Source organism: Rhynchophorus ferrugineus, unplaced genomic scaffold (genome assembly GCF_030347505.1).
Source record: "Rhynchophorus ferrugineus isolate W39M unplaced genomic scaffold, kcgeb_rfMv2 rfM8, whole genome shotgun sequence".
Classification (NCBI taxonomy): domain Eukaryota; kingdom Metazoa; phylum Arthropoda; class Insecta; order Coleoptera; family Curculionidae; genus Rhynchophorus; species Rhynchophorus ferrugineus.
Genome location: NW_027472587.1, coordinates 319,480 through 346,914, shown reverse-complemented (window position 1 = coordinate 346,914; position 27,435 = coordinate 319,480). Strand labels below are relative to the sequence as shown.

At 31.3% G+C, this 27,435-nt stretch overlaps 1 protein-coding gene across 8 annotated transcripts in view; it reads left to right on the top strand.

The window, feature by feature from the left end:
- Window positions 1-27,435, top strand: part of LOC143201424 (uncharacterized) — a 97,718-nt gene that overhangs the window by 48,369 nt on the left and 21,914 nt on the right. For 3 of the 8 annotated variants that reach the window (XM_076412478.1, XM_076412477.1, XM_076412476.1), the window contains exons 2-3: window positions 8,843-9,261; window positions 21,982-22,133. In XM_076412478.1, coding sequence (XP_076268593.1) covers window positions 9,242-9,261; window positions 21,982-22,133 — 172 coding nt within the window. In that variant the 5' untranslated portion in view covers window positions 8,843-9,241. Of the gene's footprint in view, window positions 1-8,842; window positions 9,262-9,285; window positions 9,376-9,428; window positions 9,458-13,702; window positions 13,956-21,981; window positions 22,134-27,435 lie in introns of those variants that run through there. The other 5 variants (XM_076412472.1, XM_076412471.1, XM_076412480.1 and 2 more) reach the window with 4 other exon arrangements.

Below are 27,435 nucleotides of genomic sequence, written 5' to 3'. Positions count from 1 at the left end.
GTTATAAGATCATTATTAGCAAGTAACTCTTAGGTCTATGAAGGCATACTTAAATTTATTTATTTATATTATTTCATTAATAGAAAATGCCGTGAAATGAACAAACTAATAGTGGGATACTAATCGGTATAATTAGGGTCATTCGTCTCAATTCAATCCAAACAAATGTCACAATATATTTCTGCTAGAGCTATATTGTTGTCAGTGGTGATTCATTTTACCAGCTGATTTAGTGTAACTATATATAAACGAATGCAGATACGTAATACGCATCAGTAAAACGTTCACCATAATATCGTTATTTTATTTTTACTATATTATTAACATTATTGGCGGTGTTAGTTTTGATGTTTTCCAATTTTTTCTTACCCCTTATGAATTGCTTTTAAGTTATCGCTATTTTCGTACTAAAGTGTTATTTACCGACAAATTAACTAAAAGAACCTAATATAACTGTTAAATTGGATGATTTTAAAACATTTCTCTACATAAAATAATACTTTTTCAATTAATGTTATTGATTTATTCAATTTATGCAGACGCTAGTCATGATATGATTGAAATTACATTTTCGACATTCATTACTTTTGTTGTTTGATTTGAAGATATGTGCTGCCGACGTCTGTCAAACACTTTAAGAAACTTTTAATGATGCTGTTCCGTCATATCCAAATTTTCCGTTTTGGTTTCAACGATGAAATGGTGATTTTGATGACAAATTACGGTATGGAGTTTTATTAGTTTGGTAGTAATCTATAAATAACAGTCCTTTTGCATTTCGTAAAAACGTCCTTCCTGAGCAGCCAGTTTTTGCATCCAAACTAGTCTTGGAACCAGTGTAACGGGTTCAGACTATTTTTTATCGTTTTATTCTGATTTTGGATCATGTGATGGTTAGCCAAATACATGTTTATTATGTTGGAACAACGCACCAGGTAACTTTTAGTTTGTTGTAAAGTGGATTTCATTTGTGTTGTCCCCTGTTCGTGTTTCTCCATTGTTAGTGAATGAGCTAACTATTGTGCAAACATCTTTCTTAAAACAAAAGCAAAAACTGAAAATATTGCGCCTTCTAAATATATACTCATTAATTAACAATCGATAACCAAAAACTAAAACAACGCATATAATAATACCATCTCTTAGTGAACACAAAACGTATCAAACAACTTATTATGTTAAACATAAATACTTTTAAAGATATTCTTATAACGGGTTGGCGAAACGTCTTTTCATTGTGTGTTTAAAGCAAATTCGCTCACATAATTTTCAAACACTAATTAGTGATATATGTGTCGTTTTGATTGATAATCTTTTGCTAGTTTCCTTATAACCCATTTTACCATAATTTCCTCGCTATAGAGAATAATAGTCACTATAAGAGAATATAAGAACTCCATCCACTTTTTCAACATTTTAATGATATTTTCGGAACGACAACAAGCATGTTAATTCTGCCACTGGTGTCCACCTATCACTATGAAAACTACATCATTTTTGATATAACCAAGCTGCATATTTCGGCAGTAAAATAACAAAATATGAATGATTTTACATCTACGATGTTAAATCTACTAGTGATCGGCATGTGGCAACTTTGTATTAAGTTTATTATGTTTCCATACCATTTAATTTCCATAATATTTAATTTAACTTGCCTAAATCACCAGTACAACACCCTCATATATCATACGTACACGCAGTAACTAACAGTCAGACTCAACCTAACATGCGGACAACGCCAATCACTACTGACCCTGTAAGTACTAATAGTTAATTAGAGGAAATGATGGGTAAACTTATGCAACAAATGAGTACAATGATGGATTTACTCACTCTCGTCGTCACCAAGCTAGCCTAATGACTGATAGTCATTACAGCAAATACAAAATAGCCGTCTGGAGTGCTAATGGACTACAGCAACATATCAGGGAGCTTAAAATTTTCTTATATGAATAAAATATTAATATCATTATGGTATCCGAAACACATTTCACTGATAGAAATTATTTAAGTATTCCGAAATACAAGCTGTATCACACAAAACATCCAGATCATAAAACACATGAAGGAACATCTATAATTATTCGTAAATACATAAAACACTGTGAAAGAGAAATTCAGTGAGGCATATTTACAAGCCACCAGTGTAACCATTGAAGAAGTTATGCACTCATTGCCATTAACAATGAGTGCTATTTATTGCCTACCTAAACACAACAACAAAGTCGAACAATACCATGGTTTCTTTAACATGCTGGGTGATAGATTCATTGCCAGAGGAGACTATAATGCCAAACATGTAATGTGAGGTTCTAAATTAATAACAGCAAAAGGCAGAGAATTGGTCAAAGCAACGAAGGCACATAACTTAGAGCATCTCTCTACTGGTGAGCTAATATATTGGCCGTCAGATAGAAATAAAATTCCCGATACCATAGATTTTTGTGTTACAAAAAATATTGACACCAAAACGTGCAAAGCTGAATCATGCTTAGCAGTTATTATAACAGTGAACTCAAATATTTGCAACAAAACAAAACCACCTTCTTTGCATAACACCAAAAGCAACTGGTCATTATTTAGACAGAAATTAGACAGTTTAATATTTTCCTCCTCTCTATAATTCTAATTTTACCTTTCAAAGCAGAAAGAGATACAGAAATAGCAGCAAAACATATAACAAAATCTATACAAGAGGCCGCATGGTATGCAACACCTAATAGCGCGACATATTAAAAGTTTAATCATATTTCATCTATAATTAAACAAAAAACTGCCGAAAAGAGGAAACTGCGAAAAACCTGGCAACAAATCAGAAGAGAAGAAAACAAGAGAAAATTCAACAAGGCCACAAGAAGAAGGCTGAAAGAGCTAATAAATAACGAACAAAATCAAGGAATTCAAAACTATTTAGAAAACTTAACGCCAGCTGATGCAACAGAATATTCTCTCTGGAAAGTAACAAAGAAAATTAAAAAAATCTCAACAACATAATCCAACCATTCCAATTGACAACCATACCTGGGATAGGAATGATAAAGATAAAGAGGAAGTTTTCTCTAAATATTTAAAGACAGTATTTAATCTTAAAAGAGCTGCCAGGAAAGTGCATTAAATTAATAACATTCATACTTAATGCCATGCTAAGACTTAATTACTTTCCTAGCACTTGGAAGTTGACTCACATCATTATGATTGTTAAACCTAGGAAAAATTAGAAGACTTAAATAGATCTTAATCAGAAATAGAGACTCTCCTCTTATCCTATAAGCTTTTTACCTGTAATATCTAAACTATTCGAAAAATTAGACATTAAGAGGCTCAAAGTAATCGCAGAGCAGAGAATTATTATTCCAGACCATCGATTTGGCTTCCGTAACAAACACGGAACAATAGAACAAATACATCGATTAGTCAACCAAATTAACAAAAACTAACCGATAAAAAATATTGCTCCGCTGCACCTCTCGAATTTTCTCAGGCCTTCAACAAGGTGTGGCATACTGGACTGCATGTTAAATAGCTTTTGCCCTATACGCAATTTCAACTGCTGAAATCGTTCCTCACAGACAGAGATTTTATTGGTAAACAGGGTGACGAATACACTGACCTACACCCAATATGTTCGGCAGTGTTCTTGGCCCATTGTTATATTTTATGTATACAGCTGACCTACGGACCTCATAAATACTGCTGTTGCAACATATGCTGATGTTACAGCGGTTTTATCATCATACGAGGATCCAATATCAGCCACAAGAAACCTCCAACTTTATCTTAAAAAAGTCGAATTGTGGCTGAAAACGTGGCGTATCAAAGCAAAAAAACTTGACTTGTGACATTCACCCATTGTAGAAGAACATGTCCCTCAGTAAAATTGAATATTCATGAACTTTCGCAAGCAGACAACGTTAAAGTTCTGGGAATACATTTCGATAGACGTTGACATGGGAAAAACGTATAGTGAAAAAACGCAAACAGCTTGGGCTTAAACTAAACCAAATGTATTGGCTGATAGGGCGTACATCTAAATTATCATTAGATAATAAGGTTTTGCTGTATAAGTCAATACTTAGGTCCATTTGGATCTATGGTATCGAACTGTGGGGTACTACTAGCAAATCTAACATAGATATCCTTCAGAGGGTACAGAATAAAATGTTGCGAGTCATCGTCGATGCCTCGTCTTACGTGCCCAGTAAATTCATTGATTGAACTCATAACCAGTGTGATTCGAAGTGTTAGTGGGAAATACTCTAAAAGACTATTAGTGCGTCCCAATGCACTCGCCAAACAGTTAAATGTGTGCGATGACAGTGAAGTGCGTAGGCTCAAACGCAAACTACCATACGAACTGATTAATAGGCACATAGAGTGAGATTTAGTAATCTCTAGAATATGCTAGAATAGTTTTTAGAATAAGTTAGGATAGACTTTAAAATAAGTTAGAATAGTATCTAGGATAAAATTTAGATTATAAGTTGTACGGTAGATCACTTACTGAAGTGATCTACTACATATCAGGATAGTTAAATTATATAACTGAAATCACATAATAATACTTATTGCCCACGCGCATATTGTTGACGTTCTAGGAGATTAATAAAAAAAAATGTTTCTCTCATAATAACTCACTTATTAAAATTTGTTTTTACACTAACAAGTTCAGAGCTTCAAATATAATCATTCAGGATCTTTTGTTACTTTAATATTATAAATAAAAATGTGGAAATAATAAATGAAGTAAAACATGTTTGTATATTGAAACTGAGAATATGTGAATAAAATAACTTTAAAATTTATATTTGACTTTTTCATGTACATTAAAACAATAACGAATACAATTAGGTATTTCAATTATTGCAATATCATTCAATTCAATTATTCAATTTATAAATATTTAGAGTTTATAAGTTAAAGTGTATTAATTGAATGTAGTTACAATCATTAAATTAACTATTTATTTTATAAAACTAATGTCTATGAAATAAATATTAAAAATTATTTATAAAACATTCAAAGAATTAATGTCATATAGACACATATCTTATTAGATTACTAATTAAACACATTAATATTTATCAGTGCTTTTACAAATATACTGTTAATAATTCGTAATTTCTTCTATTTGCCCTATGTATTCCATCTATGTAAATTATATACTTAGTTTCATTTTAACTCCTGCATATTTTCATTACTTCATTTATGTAATTATATAGTGCTTATCTTTTATCCATATTTCTCACCTAAAATATATATTACAATCATTCGATCATAGTATGTTATTGTCGATGAGCCAAACTCTTAACCCACACGACTACCCTCTAGTGTTGCTTATATATTTTGTGTAAGTGATCTGACGGCTATTCTGGGTTGCTTGATTTAGACGTTTTTCGTTTTATTGAAATACGTATATATATTTGTAGCGCATATTACACAAAAATATTAAGCCTAAAAATTCTTCCTTCCTAAAAACCTTAACCCTGCCAAATTTCACGCCTCCAGGTGCAAGCAAATTTTTCGCTAAGCCGATTAATATATAGACAATGTTCCATGAACTCTTACTTTTCAAACACGGTATAAATTATTCTATTAGAAAAAAAACACATTTTTCCCCAACCTTATATTAATTTTTTGACTGTTTTTTTTAACTTCGACAACTGGCTAATTTTATTAATATTTGAATAATGTGAAATAGATATAAAGTGTTTTCAATTAAGTTTAGTACTGTCATACCATTTTTGAAGTTGATAGCAAACGCAATCTAAAATAATTGTTTCATTTGGTATAACTCCACTTGGAGATTTATCTTGGGCAGTCAGGCGGTGTATCAGCTATTGAGATTGACTAATTCTTGATTAAATTAATGATTTATATTCCTTAATAATTGATATTATCCTACCTAAGCATTGCCTTGATGTATTATTCACCGGCTTAGATTTGACTCTATCTTCACCACATAATTGTATGGTCGAAGCCGACGCGACAGTTAACATACAGTAACTTTCACACGATACGATGACTTTCTGCAGTAATTCATTATTATTCAATTTTTTTAATTAAATCTAATTACTTAAAATAAAAATTTAAATAACTTTTTAGGAAACAATATATTTTAATGAGACAAAAAGGATGTGTTGTTGCGGTAAATGAAAAACACCCTCGGCTATGCAGGATAAAATTTAAACTCAGTCCTACAATATAAATTGTATATAAGTAAATAATATAAAACGATTTAACATCTAAAAATAACTACTCACAAATACAAGAAATAAATAAAAATAATTTTAATGATTTCATGATGTCTATGTGGTCGAGCGACAATTCTGAAACCAAGACGAAAGAGTAACGAGCAATCAAATTTCACAGATTATGGTGAAATTAAAAATATATATGATATATAGAAGGAATATATAATTTTCATGACAGATAATAATAGTACTGTTATATAATATTATTGACAATTAGTGAAAGTTTTTGGGAAATAGCAGGTCAATATAAAAGTCCCCGGCCTGACACACAGATGGCCCTACTAGAATTAAATCCATATAGTTTATAGTTAGCCCTAATCTTCAAAAGATATAATTTGTGTATACATTTGATAGCTGTTGGATCATTAGTTTGTGAATTATAACATTTTGAGTGAAGCGAATTTTGTTATTGTTAAAAACGGATAAAAAGGAATTTCGCATGTTGATAAAATATTGCTTTTTGAAGGGAAAAAAGAAAGTTGAAGCAAAAACTTGGCTTGATGCTGAGTTTCCGTAGTCAGAAAAATCAGCCGTCAAGGATTGGTATGCTAAGTCTAGACGTGGTGAAATGAGCACCGAAGACGGTGAACGCAGTGGACGCCCAAAAGAGGTTGTTTACGACGAAAATATTAAAAAAAATCACAATATGATTTTAAATAACCGTAAATTGAAGTTGAATGAAATAGCGGACACTCTAAAGATATTAACTGAACATGTATGTCATATCATTCACGAATATTTGGGTATTAGAAAGCTCAAAAGTGGGTGCCGCGCGAGCTCACTTTTGACCAAAAACAACGACGAGTTGATGATTCGGAGCAGCGTTTGAAGATGATCAAGCGTAATAAACCCGAGTTTGTGTGTCGATATGTGATAATGGATGAAACATGGCTCCACCATTTCACTCCAAAGTCCAATCGACAGTCATCCGAGTGGACTGCACGTTGGCAAGGTTATGGCGTCTGTATTTTGGTATGCGCATGGAATAATTTTTATTGGCTACCTTGATAAAGGAAGTACCATCAACAGCGACTATTACATAGCGTTATTGGACCGTTTTAAGAACGAAATCGCCGAAAAACGGCCGCATTTGAAGGAAAAGAAACCGCTGCTTCACCAAGATGCATCGTGTCACAAGTCAGTGAAAACGATGGCAAACATCCATCCACCGTGTTATCCAGATCTGGCCCCCAGCGACTATTCACTGTTCTCAGATCGCTGGGAAGAAATTTCCGCCGAATGAATGGTGATCGCCGAAACTGACGTCTATTTTGAAGCGAAGGACAAATCGTACTACAAAATTTTTTTAAAATTTGCAGCTTTATGATGAAAAATCGTTACAACATATTTTATTTAAAGTATTGTCCATCGATATCCCCTACTTTTTTCCAATCTTTCAAACAATTTATGGATTCCATCTCGAAAGAAAGAAAGAAGATGTACCTTTTGAGGTTATCCAAAAATTGACCTATTTTTTGGCATCTTCATAAGAAGTTAAGCGCTGCTTAAACAAGTCATGACACATATGCCGCAACAAATATTAATCAGAAAGAGCAAGGTCGGGAGAATACGCTGGGATGGGAGCACTTCCCACTTTAACGTTTCCAAGTACGAGTACACCAGTTTTGCCTCATATCATCGAATATTGGCATGGGCTGAAGAATAAGATTGTTTTGTATATATTCGTATTATGGTTGTTTTTCGCGCAGGTTGCTTGGAGACCTTGGAGCTATGGATATTTGTCTTTACCGTTGATGTTGATGCATGATCAGGTGGTTCTCACGATTTTACACTTTGGATTAACGTAATGGATCCACTTTTTGTCACCACTAACAATACGATACAAAAAACCGTTCCGATTTTGCCGTTCAAGCAGCATTTCATACATGACCAAACGCCTTTCAATGTCTCTTGGCTTCATTTCATACTATAGGGTCATTCTCATGTTCTTCAAACAATTGAAAATGATTTTTTGTGTTACTACCAACAATTCTGCATCATTTTCTTACATTTTACACCGATCATCATCGAGTAATCCCTTCAATTTTTTTTCGCTTGCCCAGAATGCTCTTCGCCGTCGGTATCTAAATCACCACTTCTAAAACGTTAAAACCACTATTGTTGAAATCGGTAGAGCATTATTGCCATAAGTTTTACACAGCATTGGATGACCATCAGCCGCCCCTTTTCTCTACATTTAAGTAAAAATGGAAACTTCCCGCAAACGCGATTTACTCGGTACAAATTTAGACATTTTCAATGGACTGTAAATTTTTTTCGTCGGCGAAATGACACAAACTGAAAATTGGGTGGGACTTCAACACGAAGTTGTTTACAATTGTACCCGATGCGATTTAATATACAGGAACACCAAGTGTTTTACATCTTTTAAAATAAATTTATAGGCCGAATATATTATGCAAATATAATATTTATTCGAATTACAATTATTACAAATATTTTATTGAATAATTTTTTGACACTATGAATAATTTATTACATAAAAAGCCATAAATGGCAATTTTCGAATTTAAACCTAATTATATCTACTGATAAGATACGAAATGTGATCAATTTTTTTGTTTTAGATATCAGGCATAAAAACAGTCCACACCGAGAGCAGTAGAAAATATTGGGCCAACGTATCGCTTGCAATTCAAAATATGCAAACAAACTTATGGACAGAGGCTTAAAATACCCTTCTGTTGACTTCTGTGACTTAAGCGGCGATTATTTTTGAAGCGGATATCGTGCCCCCCGTCGCTACTCGGCCTTCTTCCAAGAAGCAGCAACGACAAGACAATAAAAAGGCGAATGTGAAGACTGGAACACGCATAATTAACTAAAAAATCGTCGGCAGTTTTGTGAAAACGATATAAACGATATCTTATCTCAGATAAATACGTAGAACGTGGAATAAAACAATATCTTGCGGCCATTGTCTGTTGTTATAATGGGTGATTATTGAGCTCCATCATTGAAGCAAAATGTGTAAATGTTGTCGAGAGTAAGTATCATTTCGTTGTGTTAAGTGCGCTTATCATTAGTTAAGTACAAATTAAATATTCAGAATTACGGGCATGCTTACGTCATATAGTGTTTATGCTGTTGTCGGTGGTGGGTAAATTATTTAGTAAACTTAACTATATTGATTACAATTACAGTTTTTGGTTGTTTTTCTAACTAAAGATGGATTATCTGTGGTAAATTGATGTTTACTTTGATAAAATAGTTAAAATTTTAGTATAAATTATTAAATATATATATATATATATATATATATATATATATATATATATATATATATATATATATATATATAATAAGTTGTTGAATACAGATACAGTCACATGTGCCGATAAAGGTCGCTTTCTCACTGCGTTAAAACATACATTATCCACGTGAGAAGAACTTTATTATATTAGCTATAAAATATATTAATTAGTTATAATATATCATAGTTAGATAATAAATTGATGACCAAAAACTGACCTGATTCTTATTAGTTGATAAACTGTATTCAAAATTGACCTTGAACTAAAGACCATAAATAGACTAACGTAAGTATCTATTTTTATATAATATTACTAATTGTTTAGTAAACTTCATTATATTAAGTATGTTCGCCAATTTCTCCGTCAATTGTGGGCCGATTGTTTTTAAATCGAGGGAAATGCTTAAATTTCAAAGGCACGTACAAAGTTTCTAAATAATCAGATATTTGTGTAATAAGTCATTTGAAAAGTTCTCGGTCTACCATAGTAAAACATATTTTTTTGGCAAAATTATTTTTTTTTATTCAACATAATTCCCTTCAAGGGTGATATACTGACTATAGCAACCCTCCAACTTTTCGATACCACTTTTGTAGTACGATTTGTTATTTGCATCAAAATAGGCTTCAGTTGGGGCGATCACCTCTTCATTCGACGAAAACTTCTTCCCACCATTCTTTTGAGATTTGAGAACAAGAAATAGTCGCTGGATGGCAGATCTGGATAATACGGTGGATGAAGAAGCAATTAGGAGCCCAATTCATGGTTTTTTGCAATCGCTTCGCTGACTTGTGACACGGTGCATTGTCGTGGTGAAGCAGTACTTTCTTCTTCAAATGGCCCAATAACGCTATGTAATAGTCGCTATTGATGGTCCTTCCTTTTTCAAGGTAGTCAATAAAAATTATCATCATGTATATATCGCATATCCATGCGCATCCCAAAATACAGATACCATAACCTTGCCAGCCAACTGTTGCGTTTTCCCACTCTTTGGAGTTCAACGTGTGCAGTTCAACCAAATGACTGTCGATTGGACTTTGGAGTGAAATGATGGAGCCATGTTTCATCCATTGTCATATCTCGACTCAAAAACTCGGGTTTATTACGCTTAATCTTCTTCAAACACTGCTTCGAATCATCAACTCGTCGTTGTTATTGGTGAAAAGTGAGCTCGCGCGGCATCCACTTGGCACAAAGCTTTCTCATACCCAAATATTCGTGAATGATATGATGTACACGTTCAGTTGATATCTTTAGTGTGTCTGCTATTTCATTCAATTTCAATTTACGGTTATTCAAAATCCGTTTGTGGATTTTTTTAATGTTTTCGTCGATAACAACCACTTTTGGGCGTCCATGGCGTTCACCGTTTTCGGTACTCATTTCACCAGGTCTAAACTTAGCATACCAATCCTTGATGGTTGATTTTCCTGGGGCAGTACCCGAAAACTCGGCATCAAGCCAAGTTTTTGCTTCAACTGTATTTTTTCTCTTCAAAAAACAATATTTTATCAACACGCGAAATTTCTTTTTATCCATTTTTTTCACAATAACAAAAGTTGTTTCACTCAAAATGCTATAATTCACAAAATCCGACAGCTGTCAAATTTATACACGCATCTTTTGAGGGTTAGGGCTAATTAATAAACATATGGATTTAATTCTAGTAGCGCCATCTAAGGGTCAGGCTGGGGACTTTTCAGTTGACCTGTTATAATGTTATTGCTGAGCTGATGTGACGGAATATCGAAAGTCGTTGAGTGCAAAAATCATTCAGTGTGATTTTTAAGCATTAACTGTAGCATATAAGACCTCGTAGAACTATTGTATAAAACTGCTTCTATGGTGTAATGGTTAAAGCTCCCAAACGGAGATGGATTCCCGCAGGGACAATAACTTTTTGTTGTTGTTTAGTTTAAACATTTATTCAAAACCTTTTGTCAAATCACCTAGACTAGGTAGTGGACCCCGACAGCTGAAGGGCTCCTTATTTTCAATCATTGTTTCTTTATTCCTATTTTTTCTCATCATAATTAAAAATAAACAAAAGCTTTATTTAACTTATCTACTACACGTATTTTATATTCTACTATATACACACAATTTAGCTTAATACATACCTAAACCTATTTATCTATTTACAATATTATTTTAACTACCGGCAAGTGATGACTGATGTCATTACCGAGCCCAAAAAAAAATATAATTTTGTAACATACAAAAAATTAAATTACCAACAAAACAAATCTAAATTAACGTAACTTTGGGTTCGTAAACATATTAATGTGAGAAGAAACTTATTATAACAGATTATAAAAATATATTGATTAGTTACGATATATCATAATGATATATTAAATTGACGACCAAGAGATGACCAGATTGTTATTAGTCGATACTAATACCTATATATACATACATATACAAGTACAAAATATAAAAAATTGACCTTGAACTGAGTGCTATAATAGAGTAAGTCTTCTATTTTTGCTGATATTACTAATACAGGTTAGTGATTTATTTGATATATTAGAAGCTAAAGTGAATGATGAATGAATAAGGGTTGGGCCTCATATGCCTAATTAATTTACAATTGCAACTTCGAAGTAATAAGGAATATAAATGAAAAGAAGGATTATATGTAATTTAAAGAATTTTTTATTATCATTAGTGGTTCCACAATCTGCCTAATGAGTAAGTATGATTTTTATAAAAATGTAGTAAAACTTCAGTAAGTGATCACCAAAAAATAAAAAAATAAATAAATAAATATAATTAAAATCTATATATGTCCATTAATCAGATCTAATGGTAGTGAAAATTTCAGTCATGCACGTCACTGTTATCACTCACATTTATCTGATTGGCAAGTAACATTCTTTCGGCATATAACACTCTTTCGAAGTATATTGACTTTAGTACGTCGAGTCAAAGTTGTAATTTATTAAGGTGTGTTTAGAGTCTTCTTGATACTATTATTTGGTCATCACAATTTCTCTAAATATTTTGAGATTATAGTTAATATACTTAAAGGGCAGTAGCAGATTACCTCTTCTGGATATTTTTCTGGGTTTGAGAATGATAACAATTTCAATCACTTGCTAGCCGAAAGAAGCCACAAAAAAGGTAAAAACTATGATTTTTAAATAACGAATTTTCCCTATTATTGAAATATTGTTTTCCTATATTATTGATATAATGGATATCATATTGTTATATGTAGAAAATACAAAAAAAAAAACAATTGGTATCAAGTTTCAGTACCCAAAATACATAAAATGTATGCAAATTGGTTTACAAACGTCTTTTTCGGCCAGCTTAATTATTGACAATAACTTCTTTATTTTTTCATTTTCAAATTTTGATTTCTATAGAAATAAAAACACATTTTTATTTCCCGATATTTTTCGTGACGTTTTTTATTCTCCAATATATCGATATATTTAAAATATCAATGTTTGATATTCAATTGATATATCGATATTTTTACGGCCCTTTCTGGAAAGAAGAGATAAATTTATGTGATGCAAACTATACAAATACGTCAATATATATACAGAGTCATTAATATTGAAACTATGAAACTATTTTACGTTTCTTAACTAGCGGGGGCTTCCTTTGGTGAACAGAAGAGACTTTGTTTAGTTAAAAAAACTAGTTCTATATCATAATATTACCACAATTATGACAAATAGTTATATAAAAATGATATAAATCTAGTATCATAATAATTATTATAGAAAAAACTATATTATTTTTATAGAACAGTAATGTTTCAGTTCCCAAAATACATAAAATGTATGCAAATTGGTTTACAAACATCTTTTTTGGCCAGCTTAATTATTAACAATAACTTCTTTATTTTTTCATTTTCAAATTTTGATTTCTATAGAAATAAAAACATATTTTTATTTTCTGACCTTTTTTGTGACGTTTTTCATTCTCTAATATATCGATATATTTTGAAACATTAATATATTGATATTTCGTAAGTTTTCGCCTTGGCCGAGATCCCCAGTACTTATTGATATACACCGATATACAGAATCAAACATTTCGTATTTTAACAACTTCAACATCGAACGTATTAACAGCGATTCTCAAATTATCTTTAATGACAAATTCAAATATGAATTGAATCGTGTAACACTCAGTTTTACGTTGAACGCTATCCTCGCGTACAGATCACGTTGATCCACTTTTAAAAATCGAATCGTAATTAAAACAGCTGGGTCTGGGCATCCGAGTCGTTTCGTTTATTGGCACGAACGAAGATATGTGTTTCAGTTTATTCACAAGGTAATTGGTTTGGGTTTTGGCCCACTGAAATACGGGTAGTTAATTAGTGAGATTGATCGAAGAAGTCGAAATTGTTCGAATAAGACATTTAAGTAAATATTATGAGGTTCCCGTTGAAAAACTGGTATGTTTGAATTATTTTTAAAGTATTCTTTACAGGTATAAGTTTCGCTTTCTTGGTATCCCATTTTTCTATTATATAGTAATTTGTTTAGTTAACTAATACGAGGGTAAAACTACAATTAAAAATAGATACATTAATGTAGTACACGATCGGCTAATTGAACACATGCGCACTTAAATAAAATGAATAGTATTGCTATTTAGTGTGGCTATGTATAACGTTTTTATTTTTATATATTTCAATATCGCAGTAACAGTGTCAATACATTAAAATGTGTATATTCATGTGTTATTGGCGTATTTCCTGTGCATTTTATTTTTCACACCACATGTGAGCTCTAAATCAACATTATATGTCCAAATTATTCACTTGAAACTTTAATTTTTCATCTAGTAGCGAGACATAAATATATAAAAGTTAAATAATATAAATTGTTACTGGTAATATTAGAGATAATGAACAGCTACTTGCAATTTTTACTAAAACCAGTAAAAAGCTAGTTTGTTTTCTTCCTCTGAATTTCATAAATTTTTTAAAACCACATATAACAAATTACGAAGTAAGTTAAAACATAACTAAACATAACTGAGAATTGGGAAATAAGGAACGTAATCAGTTGTGAGTTTTTGTGTTTTTGAATGATATGTGAAAATAGGAATACTCCAAAGCAATCTTTTAATCCTTTAAATACCTACATTTCATTGATATTAAGCATAGGAAATTACTTTTAGTCCTCTGGTTATTTTAGACTGATTAATATCGTTATTTTGGCTTTAACTGGATGGCCATCTTTTAAAATAAGATTCCTCCAGTTAAGAGTGTTTTTACTCTCAGTCAGTTAGAAAATCATTTCGAGGTGTTCGGTATATATTTTAGCCTTTTGAATATTCTTTGCGTACGTATCATCGACAATTTTAATTAGTACCTCAATAAATTTAATAAATGAATGGTCTATTTTATTTTGGAGTCTTGTCAGTATTCAAAATAAAAGTAAATGTCTCTTTTGAGTCGTTTCTATAATATTTAAAAACAAATATTTGATGAAATTTAATTGTAAAACTTGAACATATTACAATATATAAATAATATATTTGTTTTTTAATTATATCATAGAAATAGACATGCATTGTCATGATGGTTGCTTGTTGGAATTTAACTTGTTCTAAGCAATTGATGTAAATTAATATTATATATCCCAAAACTCCGGATAATATTAATATTCTTAAGACTCGCAGCACACCCGGCATTTTTTTTACCACTGATGTATAAATTCACTCTCGCTGTCAGAAATCATCTACTTCTGAAGTGACTTGTTCAGAATTAGCAAAAACAGAAATACTGAGCAAAAAATTATATATCTAGTTTGAGACATCTTAATTTGTCATAGAAGAAAGCGGAACCTAGAATTGACATGACATGAAATGATTATTCTGCAAAATGAGATTACCGTTACGAATTACTGCAGATCTAAATGCAGAGATGCTACAGAGAACTCTTCCAAGAAAAGAGTGAAACGACAAAAAATTCATGAGCTGCCAAGACATTCTTCGTTGTTTACAAAAATTATTCTTGCTCAACGATACTGTTAGTATAAGTAACTTGAAGAATTTGCATTATCACATTCTTGGTTCTGTGGCCTCATCAAATGAGCTGAATTAATATAATGGGTTAGCTTATTAAATAATAAATCAGTGTTTTTATCTAAAATATCAATTTTATTTTTAATGGGTTATATATTATTACCTTATAAATTTGTATATGTACCAATTGACATGTACTTGTTCTTTTATTAAAACATAAGATAGACAAGATGGTACTCATGTTATTTGTGGAATACTGAAATCTTTATTTGAAATATATGATGAAATACCAGTTTTTTAAACTAAAAACTAGTATACATTTTCTATTTTTTCGTTTATATAACTATCAATTTATCTTCATAATCAGTTAAAAAACTCTAAAACATCCAATTAACCCATCTGAATTATTTAATTATATTGTTCCAGGTGTCATCAAATGATGAAATATGATAAATGTTATTATCAATTAGTTATTGATTAAATAGGAGATATAAGTAGTTACATCATCGGTCTGACATAATGCTAATACAATATACGGATTAACATCGAGTGTGATGATACGAGGATTAATACAAAATGAATTCAGTTCCAATTGGCGATATTACAGCTTTAAGTTTCAAATGTTATAATATCACTATAAAAAGGATGTATAGTATTATTGATCTACGTTTTAATTGAGAATAAATTACATATTAATAATGAACATATTAAAATATATCGATGTTTCGAAAGTAAGAAAATTTTAAATTGGACATTGCTTACCAATCTAACGCTTCTATGGAAATAAAACAGTTTCAAATGGTTTTAAAAAGTTGGCGTGATAAATATACCTCCAAAATTAGTTTAAGATCATAGATTCGTCTTCAAATAATCGGTATTAGCTACAAGGTAACTCTATTGTCAATAAATTACAAGGTGGTCCAGAAATAAATTAATTTTTTGAAATATAATATAAAGTCGTTTAATTTGTTACAATGGAAAGTTAATAAAATGTCAATATATTTTCTGGAAAGAAGAGTTTCTCTTGAAAATGATCTCATTACTTGTTGAAAATCAGGCTTCATTTACTGCAACGTTGCCAGATTATTGGAGTTTGTGTTGCTTTTGATATCCACATAAAAGTAAATCTACTGAAGTTATATCGGGACTCTTTAGAGGCCAGAATATATTTTTTCCTTCTTTAAAATAATTAGTTTTAGTTCAAAGTCCGCTCAATTTTTGCCTTAACCTCATGGGAATGTGTTTTCATAAGAATGTATAAAACATGTTCCAACGTGCAACTTTACAACAATTTGCAGAAATGACAACATCTTCAAAAATTAATGTCTTTCAGTGTCATTTAAAATGCTGCAATAACAATAATTCGACTACGAATATTTTTCGCCTATTTTTTGGAAATGTATTTTCTATCTAGGTTTAATTTGAACAGATTTTTGGGCAAGTAAAATGTAGTGAGGGCATTTTAAAATACAATGAAAACAATGGTGTGCAATATTGGCTAAAAGATAAAAGAAAAATTAATAATAAATTATTGACTGCTTGTATAACGTAAATAAGTTTTAAGTGCTCATTTTATAGTTTTATTGCATGATTCAAAAAAACGAAGTGTTTTAAAATATGTTTTATTTAAAGTAGTATTCCATCATTAGCTATGACATTTTCTAATATTTCAGACATGAGGATTCTACGTTGAAAAAATGCCTTGTTCTTAGAGAGTCCCAATTTTTAGCTTCTTGGTTTGAACTTTGAATCCTGCCTCTTCATTCGCCTTCAGTTCACTTAAATCATCATTATCATGCGCTTCTACAAAACTTTTTTTGAGTAAAATATTATTTGTATGCAAATGATATTTTCACCTCCTTTTCCGGAAAGAAGAGAAAAATTTATGTGATGCAAACTATACAAACACGTCAATATATACATAAAGTCGTTAATATTGAAGCTATGAAACTATTTTACGTTTCTTAACTAATGGGGGCTTCTTTTGGCGAACAGAAGAGACTTTGTGCAGCTGAAAAACTAGTTCTATATCATAATATTACCAAAGTTATGATCAAATATATCTATCTAGTATCACAACAATTATTATCGTAAAAACTACATTATTGTTATAGAACCTCAAACTCAAGGTTAGACAATTACGATTTCTACATATATCATTAAAGCGTTATTAATTTCGTGCAACCACGAACCAATTGATACATCATATCAACTAAGCTAAATAAGTATTTATTAAGTAATTAATACCTCATTGGAGATGATCACCGTCAATTCTTATAATTATAAAATTAGTTGGGAATATAATTACGTATAGTGTGGACGTTATAATTAAATTAGCTACATTTATAAATAAATTAATACCGTGATTGGAATAATTCTTTAATGTTTATTCAGCAATTACAATAAAAATTGGCAGTTGCAATAGCAACAGACCTAAAATTCACCATATTCCGAATGGTTAAAATGAAAGAACTACTAAACATTAAAAAATATTTGCGGAATGCTACCTCGAATTTTCTCTAGATTAAAAAACCCCAAATACGGCAACAATATCGGAAAGCATTGCAAAGTGCATGATATCGTGTTGAAGGATAGGCATGTGAGAGTTCACACTTAATTCACTCACCTTTACGTTTGACGATTTTCATAGAAACCTTTAAACCATTCCATTGGAATCCGATTTTAAGCTGTTTTTACGAAGACAGCTTAAAAAGTGGCAAGGAAGTGAATATTGGTTGAACCTTCTTAACCAACTGGATTAAACATTTCCAATAAGCCTTTCAAATTATCTTCTGAAAACTTCTGTATTTGGGGTACCGAATTTGACACTCTCAAACCTCCATCTTTTTCCGAACTTGAATAAACCTGTATTTGGTAAACGATTTACGTTCAGTGAAAACGCCAAGTGCGTTTAAGTTTAAGTCAAAGGAGGCTGAAACATAGCATAAAATGGTTTTTTAGTCGAAATTCATCTTATCCTCGTACTCGCCAAACAGTGCGCGATGACAATGAAGTGCGGAGGCTCAAACGCAATCTACCATATGCACTGATTAATAGACACATAGAGTGAAATTTAATAATTCCTAGAATAAGTTAGAATAGTCATTGGAATAAGTTAGGATAGATTTTAAAATAAGTTAGAATAGTATCTAGAATAATATTTAGATTATAAGTTGTACAGCATCACTTACTGAAGTGATCTTATACTGATATGTCAGGATAATTATATTATATAACGGAAATCATACAATAATGCTTATTGGCCTTAACCTTATACTCGTAGATTATTGGAACTATCCAAAAATGTTTTAAAATTAGATTTGTAATATGACAGTATCAGTTCTTATAACATTTATAAACTAGTTTGGATATATTTAGAATAACAGAGGTGCGAACCAATACACCGTTTCGGCCATACATTCAGCAACAGTTAGCTCAATCTGGAATAAGAAAAAAGCCTTTTATTTATTCAAAAAAATGATGAAATAATGTTCTTCATCTGATGTTAGCATCCTTGTAACTGTAACATGTATTCTAATTGCATACTTAAAGTTCATCAAACATTAATGATGACTTATTTGATATGTTTATTGTATTTTTATTGAACTCATTATAATTATTACTGTTGTATATTCATCATCAAATTTTTAATAGTGGTTTTTAAAGATTAGATTTTCTATTTATTTATAACAACTTTATCGTTATTCACAAATACTTATATATTACTAATTGCATTATTAAAGGAACCAAGCAAACTGTACTCTATTCTGACGCGGAAATTGCAGGCTATGTTTACGAATGTGTAAATTGTTCAGAACTGTTCTTGAATTTGCGATTCATGACGAGGTTTACTTTTAACATTTACGGGACTTTTCGAAGCGAATACGAGCAAATTCACTATACAAGTTCGCTCAAGTACTCATCACTTTAGACACCACATAATTGTCAATGAGTCTCCAACTTTCTCTTCTAGAGCATACTAACTTTTAACTCGGTAAACGAATGAAACTGTCTTTTTATACACAATATCTGTGCTACATATATTATATTATAGTATTCAGTTAACTGGTTTTCTGTGAGCAATCTTCGCCGGCACATTAATGATGTTGAATCAAGTCTCATTTCCTGATAAATATATTATCAATATTTTTCCGTCAATTTCTCAAACATTACTCGATAGTATTAGCTCTTTACCTGTAATAAATGTTTTAGTGCTAATCAATATCTAAAATATTTTAAATTTATCCATTATTTTATTCATAAATTAAAGTTAATGAAACAACAATTTGGATCTGCCTATTGTTTAAATATTGTGGGACCAAACTCTATAGTTGTAATTTAATTAAGAGATTGCACTGATTGGAATTTCAGTTACTTATTACAGCAGGATATTAATCTGAATATACCTCTTGAAACAACGAATCAACTAAAACAGGTAGTAGTTACTTTTATCACTGCCATTCAAGAAGCCGTTTGGAGAAGTATCCTTATTAATGAACTCAAAAGAAATTAGTAGAAAATGGCAATCCAGAAGGCCATATGGTAAAACCTTGTTTTATAAAACCACACAGCAATTAACAAAGGAATTTAAAGAAATCGAACAAGCATCAATCGCTGGATTCCTTTCAAAACTCTTTGTGAATAGACATGCCAAATATCCACTGTAAAAAGCTACTAAACATCTCAAACATTCCATAGCTCAAGTATCTCCTATTAGAGAGTTTGCTGGGTTAAGACCTTGTTAGGCGAGAGATTCTTAAAATATTCCAATGAAAGCCCTTGATTAAATTAACCAACCTGTTTAATGCTTGCATTCGGTTAAGCTATATGCCAAATGTATGAAAAACTGCTGCAGTCATAATGATAGTAAAACCTGGTAAAAATCTAAGTCAAGTTGAATAATACCACCTGTCAGTTATCGCTGAACACTTTAAAAGGTTGTGAAACGTCTTATGCGTATTCTCGAGCAAAGAAAACTGATACCATCTCCCCAGTTTGGTCTCAGGAATGCCCTCAACAATTGACCAAGTAAGTCAAATTATAGATGTAATTGAAACATCTCTAGAAAATAAGGGTGTGTGCTCTGCTGCGTTTCTGGAGGTTGCACAGGCTTTTGACAGTATATATCATGAAAGCGTTCTACATAAAATAAAGTCACTTATCCTTAAACATTTCTACTTGCCATTAACATCTGATTTGATTAACTGATACTCCCGTGTTAAACATGAAAGAACATATTCTGATCTCAAACTGATAAGGAGTGTCCCAAGGAAATGTGTTGGGATCAGTGCTTTATCTTGTATACAATATTAACAGTAGTAGAGACTGTAGAGAGCTCAACCATGAAATTTTAATCTTCTCTTAATAAAGTTGCTATCTGGACTAAAAATTGGAGAATAAAATTACATGAAGCAAAATCCATAAGATTATCACGTCACAACCTGTGTCCATTTACGCCATGAAAATTCCAAATGCCGTCACACCAAGTACCTTGGCTTGGAATGCCAAGCTCAGATATAAGGAGATTATAAAAAAGAAACGCGATGAACGCCTAGCTCAGGAAAATGTATTGGTTGCTTGACAAAACTCCGAGCTATCAACTTATCAGCTTATTGTATATTAGCAGATATTGAGACCAGTGTGGAGCTATGGAATTCATCTGGGGGTTGCGCCAGTGGTTCCAATGTCCAAATGATGTTATTAGGAATGCTCCTTGGTATGTACTCGTTTGCGACCTCCATTCCGACCTAGAAATTGATATGGTTACGGATACTATTAGAAGATTTGCCGATTCCTATCAAAGACTCCAGGACAATGTCAACACGGAAGAGTCCAGCCTTCTAAGTGTACATAATGTCGTTAGATCTCTCAAGCGGAAGAAACCTTCTGACTTTACAAATGTTTGAACACTAACTGATGTAGTAGAATATAGCTTAGTTATAGTTGTTAGTAGATTAAGACAGATTAAAGATAATTGTTGTATAAGAGTTTAAGTAAATAAAAGAAATTGCACTGCAATTAAATCGGATATACGCTGTAAATAAATGTTAGATGGGCTATTACCATGTTCCTTGAAACTCGTTAAATAATAGATGTTTTTATGACAATTAATAATCACATTTCAGGATTTATATAAAGTAATATTAGGTGTGAAATTTACACAATTTTCTTGACGATTAAAATAAACTCAGATTAACAGATATTATAATATCAATAACAGCATAATTGACACTTCTTGCTTTAATTTTCAACAAGCTACCATTCATTTATTAGCTAAGACGATTTTTGTTGGCTCTTTGAACAAGAAGAAATTAAACATAATACCTTCACCACCCTAATAGTTTTAAGTAATAAATGAATGGCTCCATTTTACATGGATCTAAGACTTAAAAATATTATCGCTGACATAACTCGATACGATAACAAGCATTTATCTTTTTTTTCAGTTGTTTGGAGACATGCTACTGGAACTTTGTAGAAGAAAAGTTCTGCTTCGACGAAAGCATCGCTTTATACGAAGAGCCCGTAAAAAGAACAAACGAAAAAAACAATAACATGTTTGATAACATGGTCTTCTACGATAGCGTAGCTGTGATAGGTAAGTATTTTATTAGAATTAAGAATATAAGTATAGAAAGTAACATAATATAGTCAATGTTTATTAAACGATTATAGTTATAAATAATATTTTAAGTCATCTGTTATGAAATGTTGAAACACTTTTATACACTGCCATCGTAAATCAATTTGATTAGACCATATCTCGACAGAATATAATAAATCAGAAGACAGGTGCGCGTTATATAATTTCCAAGGATGAAAATAAAAGGAACAGAAGTAGTAAAATTCATTTACGTTGGGGATTATGTAAAGAGTTTAAGAAAACTTTTAATGAATACACGACTAATAATTTGTACATTTATATAATTAATTTTCAATGCACATTTAATTAATACTTTTTTAATTATTTATTACTTAATTTAATTAATAACTTATTTTGATAAATTATGCACTTTTTTAAGAAACCTATCGCAACTTAAGAGTCTCATACTAATACAATTTTTTTGTTCTATTAGATGCTTGCATATACTTTAATAAGTTTGCCACTTTAAAAAACCATGTATTGAAAACATTGCTACAATATATATTAATCAAAATATTTTCCATCATTGTCTACAACTTTTTCCATCTTTGTGGCAACATGGCAATACTGTGTAGAATAAGCGGATTAGCAGCGATAGTAAGCAGAAGTCACTATGTCTGTTGAGTACGCTAGGTGCAGTAGAACTAGCCAAAACTTCACAACTTTTTCGATGTGTGCCCAAACATTATCATGCAAGAGGATGACTTTTGTTCTGTTAACTCACTGGTCTTTTTTGCAAGAATAGGACGGTACATTTTTTAATTGAAGTCAGTAGAGAATATTGCAATTCACTGTCTTTGAATATTGTGGTATTTGAAGCTATTATTTATTATTTACGTTAAAAACCGACAATTCGAATATAACGGAGCAGAATCACCATAACTTGCTATAAATTTAACAGTTGGTTACATTGATACTTTCACCAATAGATATTGCTGATCATAATATATACAAGCACCTTTTATATAGACTGTAGTTGAGTCTATATTGCGGTCTGTATGGCACTGTGGTTTAGATCATATAGCTACTGCGGTTGGATTATATTTCAAGACTTCCCGGAAGAGATTGGTGCTAACGCTTTTATATATCTTTATGTTAGCAATTAAACATCAATATTCTTGAGGCTAAGTTTAAAATTTATTATTGAATCTAATTATTCAACTGTTCTTCATGTAATATATAAAATGATTTTATGTAAAAAATATCAATTCACATTTAAAAATTTATTATTTCACATTTAAAAATAAAAATAAAAATAGTTTGTTTTGTTTTGTCGCAGTCATTATCTAGCTCCATACCGATATTCATACTGATGTTGTTTATAAATTATTTGTTTCAAATTCAGCTTTTTCAGCAGTGTTTATTGAATGAGCAGTGAATATTGTTTAAGTATTATTAAGTTCAAGATCTAAAATTGAATTAATAAGGACAAAACAGTTCTGTATTAGCCATAATTAGATTTTGGTTTATTTTTGGATCTATATTCGTAGAATTTCTAATAACTGTTTCTTCTTGGATTTTTAGTTCGTTTATTGTATCACCTGAAATTGTAAGAAAGACTGAAATGTAAGAAAACTCTTTGTATTTTATATCGGTATCGCTATATCAGATAGTTAATAGTTTGTTCTCAAACCTAAACATTTTTAATTTGTAGTAATTTTGAAAATAGTTTGGTTAAAATATATATACACCCTTGCTATCAACAATTTTTATGTAATCCAAAAAATTAAACAACAATCAATGTGCAGTTACGGGATTTTCTTCCAGAGAAATTTTAGAAATTGTTCTTGATTTATGGAGAATAAAGTACCTGGTTGGAAAAATTTGATTCCATTGACTATGTATGAGGTATTGCCATAGCCAATTCTGCTAGTCTCTATCACGTTCTGAGTTATTTTCGATCAATATCCACTTCAAATTGATTATTTGTGGGTTATGGAGAACTATATTAGCCGTTTGGGTGTCGGTTTTCTGAAGTTCATAGTATAGAGCTTCCTCATCATTATAAAATGTATTTCTAATGTTGAAAGGACATTGTCACCATAAGGTTCAACAAGTATGTAAACCGCAAAGGTCGCAGGTACCAGAAATGATATGTTTATTGTTCTGATATAAGCATCTGAGTTAAAATACAAAGAGTGTTTTTTGTATTTTATATCGGTATCGCTATATCAGATAGTTAATAGTTTTTAGTTTGTTCTCAAACCTAGACATTTTTAATTTGTATTAATTTTGAAAATAGTTTAGTTAAAATATATATGCACCCTTGCCATAAACAATTTTTATGCAATCCCAAAAATGAAACAACAATCAATGTGCAGTTACGGGATTTTCTTCCAGAGAAATTTTAGAAATTGTTCTTGATTTATGGAGAATGAAGAAGAAAATAATTGGTTGGAAAAATTTTATTCCATTGACTATGTATGAGGTATTGCCATAGCCAATTCTGCTAGTCTCTGTCACATTCTGATTTATTTTCGATCAATATCCACTTCAAACTGATTATTTGTGGATTATGGAGAATTATATTAGCCGTTTAGGCTTCGGTTTTCTGAAGTTCATAGTATAGAGCTTCCTCATCACTATATAATGTATTTCTAATGTCGAAAGGACATTATCACCATAAGGTTCAACAAGTATGTAAACCGCAAAGGTCGCAGGTACCAGAAATGACATGATTATTGTTCTGTTAGCTAATGTATCAAAAAAGAGCAATTAAAAAATGTTCTTAATTAACGCCATTACTTACGTTATTACTTATCTTGAATAACAATGTAAACGTCCTTATAAGTTTTTACTAAAAATATATAAAAAAACAGAAATAATACATTTTATCTACTGATTGTGTAACATCTTAGATTAATAAGTCGTTAAAACTTTTTTATTTTCAATGCTGGTATAAATATAAACACATTTGATATTTTATTTGATAATAAAAGTCAATAAAATTGCTTGCACTTTAATTATAACACTTTAACAATAATATTATTAATTAGCCTGATATTCCTGATTTTCAAACATTTTAAAAATATAATTATCAATAATTATCACTCAATACTCAACAACTATTAAATTATTGATAAAATCAAGCAGAATTCGTACTAAGAAATATACAGTGAATAAAATAATGAATTATAATTAGATTAAAATATAACATTCTTATAGCAAAACAAAAAATTGTCGCGGAAGAAAGCCTTTTTTAAGTCGTTTTTCCCAGTAAAAATATTTTGGCGATAAATTTTCTTCGAAAGCATCATATTTATCAGAAAGTTTGGTTTTCAGAAAGTTTTCTAGAAATCACTACCAATAAAAGATTTTCCTGTACTAAAAAACCTTGAAATTTTTAAGTAGTGTCATACGGACATATCGCTCCTCGATAAGAGTAACGTCACCATTCAAAATTATATATATTTTTTAAAAGAACAATAGTAAAATATTGAGGTAAATTGTTATTATTGAGGAAAAACTATTTCAAGTAATTTTATATTGTTTATATCAGTAATAATATTGAATTTTAGTTATAAGTTTCAAACATTGAAATAATTACAATTGAGTACTCGAAAGGTACAATATTTTATAAACAACTAGACATCATTACTTGTAGTTTTTATATTATTTTCTTTTTAGTATTTTTTTATACGCTTCAGAATTTAGTAGGTTCTCTTCGTCTTTTATAAGTTTTATAAAACCTAGTATTGTAGTTTACTCTAATGAGATTAAAAATCTCGGACTTCCTTCTTTCGCTTACAGGAACGATGTTTTCATATACCGAAGAGCAACCCACTTTGTCCATGTCAATTGGGGTTTGAAGTTGTCGAAGTTGACGCCTAAAACAAAAAATATTACAAAATAAGAAATATTAGAAATCACATAGATTATATTAATTACGTGTCTTAGTTTTTATTTAGATAACTATTCAATATATATATATATATATATATATTTGGTATAAGATGCTCTTTGTCTCATTATTTTAATAAACAACAATTATAGTTCATAATATTGTCTTTTTTCCAAGAGCTTTAAAAGTTATTAAGGTAGTAACCGACAATCTTTCGTTGGGCTTGACTGATAAAAACAATGTTGAGCAGCCTTGGTTTAAATCTTTTATGGTCTTGACAACATTTAATATTCAATTTTTAACGAACATTTTTCCAAAGTGGCGAATGCGCCATGTTTTATTTTAAGTGACAACATTTTTAAAAATATTTCCTTGATCGATAAGGATTATGATTGCGGGATTGATATTCTGAATTTGTATTCTTAAATTGTGTTATTGAACAATTACTAGTGACTTTCAGTTTCCTGACCTAAGGGTTAGCAAAATATTCAGAATAACTAAGATTTTTTTTTTTTTTTTTTGTTCTGGCCTAAAAACCAGGCGGTGGAATGCATGACGCATACCTGGTCGCGGAGACTTGCCCTGGAGTGACAAGTTGGACCGGGTTATGTGGGACTGCCTCTGGGCTTACCAATACACTAAACCGAAACCGCCTCACAGTTGACCCCTGTGGATCACTACTGCTACTGCATTAAATTTGGGGATATGGCACCCGCTGATCGGGCAGCCGTTATTGGGCACGAGAGCCCGGCGATTCTATTGATTCGCGAACCTGAGTTAACACACAACTGGGTACTGTTGTATGGGGGCAAAAGTTATGACTGTAGCGACGGATGAGGTCGTTTCAGCCTGGAAAAGGGGGAGAGCTTAGCGGTGACGCGGTGCTAAGCTCCCAGCATGTCGACCAGCTCGCGAACAAGCGCGTTTTCAGAAGAACTTGAGCTGAGTTGTTGTTTGTGGAATGATTGAGATATGAAGTGCTTGATTTCTGGAGTGTCAGTTTCCCTATGGATTTGATTATTTCTGACAAACCATGGAGCGTTTAATATTCTCCTGAGGAGCCTATTTTGGAAAACTTGAAGCTGTTTGACCTGGTTGGGTGTAACAAACTTGAAGTAGACATTAGATCCGTAGAGGAGTACGGACCGAATTAACATCTTGTAAAATAAGCATTTGATGGAGATGGGAAGCCTGCTAGAAGGGCAGATCAGAGGAGATAGCAGGTTTGCTATCCCCGAACCTTTTTGGATTGCTTTCTGGATTTGGGAATGCCAACCGAACCGCCGGTCGAAGTGAAGACCTAGGTACGTGACGTTATCCAGCCATGGAATTATTGCGGTGTCGATCTTAAGTTGCGAGACGCGCAGTGCGTAACGCTTCTTGTGGAAAATGATGGCCTGGGTTTTCAGGGGGTTG